This window comes from Anopheles aquasalis, chromosome 3, assembly GCF_943734665.1.
Source record: "Anopheles aquasalis chromosome 3, idAnoAquaMG_Q_19, whole genome shotgun sequence".
Classification (NCBI taxonomy): Eukaryota; Metazoa; Arthropoda; class Insecta; order Diptera; family Culicidae; genus Anopheles; species Anopheles aquasalis.
The window spans coordinates 6,095,001-6,097,500 of NC_064878.1; the positions used below are offsets into that span (position 1 = coordinate 6,095,001).

General features: G+C 48.1%; 1 protein-coding gene across 6 annotated transcripts in view; it reads right to left on the reverse strand.

The window, feature by feature from the left end:
• Positions 1-2,500, reverse strand: part of LOC126575997 (sprouty-related, EVH1 domain-containing protein 2) — a 14,414-nt gene that overhangs the window by 8,077 nt on the left and 3,837 nt on the right. For all 6 annotated transcript variants that reach the window (XM_050237047.1, XM_050237051.1, XM_050237050.1 and 3 more), the window contains one exon: position 1. This exon is cut by the window's left edge and continues 177 nt beyond it. In XM_050237047.1, coding sequence (XP_050093004.1) covers position 1 — 1 coding nt within the window. The remainder of the gene's footprint in view (positions 2-2,500) is intronic.

Sequence of the window (2,500 nt, forward strand, 5' to 3'; positions counted from 1 at the left end):
ACTGCAAATACAAAAGAGCAAAAGCGAAACGGGGCTTTATCAATCAACAGCTACCTAGAGATAATTTTTTCGATAGAACTACTTTACGTTATTTGGGAAAGATTGTTCTACTTAAAATAAAACACGAAAAAAAAACATTCTCATCCTGATTTGATGCAAGGCGTTAGTAGGCCATGCTGTCGGGTAAATCCCAGGTGAGAGGGCCCTCTTGTTCGACCTTCACTCCTTTTGCTGTCCGATCCAGTCAACCGCAATATCAACTAATGAGAAATAAACACCCCTGCCCCGCTTCCCCTCAAACGGTATGCTAGCCCCCGTGAGGACATGTTTTTGCGAATGCACTCCTCCGTCTTACCTCGCTCTGCTCCTGTTGCTGGGAGAGAAAGAGAGCCGCATCGGAGAGAGCAGGAAGAGGATTGGTACAGTCGCATAATCATCATCATCGTCATCATCATCATCATCATTAACAACAACAGGTTGGCTGATCTGGTGCGGTTGTGCTGCATCAGCATCGGCGGCACGAAAACTATCCCGGAGCGGTCATAAAACAGAAAACCAGGGGGGGGGGGGGCGCTCCACCGCGCTCGCGCGCTTAGCGCAACGTTCGCGCAAAAACATTCCGAAAATAATTCCATTCATTCTTTTTCTCTAATTTTCATTGATATGCAGCAAGTAGCTGGTGTTTGCTTGGTCACATCTTTCAGTCATTCTCTCTTCGTCTCTCTCTCTCTCTCTGTCTTGCGCGCGCGTTCCCATGCAGGACATGCACGCACCCCAAGGGGATGTGTGGCTTGCCTTCTTGTGCGCCAGGATAAGTTTTATCGAGTGTAGAAGGTTATTTGCCAAGGAACTTGCCGTTGTCGCTTCCTCGAAGCTTCCACACTTTGAGGAGGGGGTTAGGGTCACGCGGAAATGTTGCCAACCAGCCGTCATCCGTTTCGGTTCCATGGACGGTGGTGTCGTGCCATCTAGTGAATGAGTACGAAGAATTGGCCATGGATACTGGCTCACTCTCTCTATCTCTCTCTCTCTTCTCAGTACTTGCTTGTTCTGTTCTGACGTGCTCTCTCTCTTTCTCTCACTCTGGATGGTACTATTTTGGCTACTAGACTATTTTGTAAGGATCTACTTGATAGTGCCTAGTCCTGTCGTTTTATATTCCCCGTATACAGCGGAAAAAATATTTCATGCACTACTCAATGTCGATTAGGTTTTGCATAAAACAAAATTGGATTTTTAAAAAGCCAAGAATGTGTGTTGTAGGCGACATCAGCTGTTGCATCATAGGGTAAATAAATAAAACGATGCATCCAGTGACTACCGTGGGTTGTATACAGTTTCTAGTATCCATATCCTAAGTCTCACTCCGGTTTAATTATCTCCGTCGGTCGCTGCTCCGTCCGGTTCGCCTTCTATCAACCAACAACCAATTCAACACCAGCATCAGAGGGGCGGCGCACGTGATGTCGATGACAGCATAAACTGTGATGAGCGAATATAGTGTGTGAGCGGCACGACCAACGAAGGAAGCCATGATAATAATGATGCTCACGATGGTTGATGCGTCTCCGCCTTCGTATATGACCGACCGATTCGACACACACCAACAGCAATTCATTCACAAAAATGTGATCAACAACATCTTGACGTTAGGCAGAGCGCAGGCATCTTATGGAGGCAGGCGCGCCGTTTACCCAAGGGGGGAGCGGGATACGAATGAGATATTATTAATGATCAGTACTTCCTGGGGTCAGCAGGCATCTCTCTCTCGAATGACTGTCGGATGCTGCGGCATTTGCCTTATTACTGGCCGGACTCGCCGCGCGAGAATAAACCATCGCGATCGCGTCGAGCATTGCGAGAAACACGGGCCCGTGGGTCGTGTCCCCCGGGCCCCGCGCACACATAGATCATCATCATCATCTTCATCATCGAAGAAGAAGCAAACTCGACGAATCGGGGAAACAGAAACCAAGGAATCTGGTGTTCGTGTTAGCTAAACATTGGGTGCAATGATTCATCGCGTCACCTTCGATTGCTTTCGATTTCGCTTGGTAGTCACGGTGACTCTAGCTGGTGGACGATGATTACATTCTTTTGTAACACACTTTAAATCATAGTAGGCTATGTTCTTTTGATAGAATCGAGGTTATTTCCAGCTTCGGCACATCTAGCAATCGATGGAAACCTTAAAATCGCTTTTTCAGTCTAAACCCATTCATTGAACTGTCCGTTTTAATGAATAAAAAAAACCGGGGGTTTCATAGCTCGGCAATGGCCCTAATGTGACCTGTAAAAGCTGCGCAGTGGAATATGGTATGGCGACGACGCGCGGTTCGCGTTATTCGCGCCCTAGTCTAGCAGCAATGCCGTCCCGACCCCAGGACGACAACGTTCCCCGCCGACCCATTGAAAGCTCTCAGGCCTCTTTTGTCCTACTTTCAAGTTCGTCCTGCGTCCTGCCTGAGATCCAACGGGTGGTTCCGCAGTGGCAGGGTGG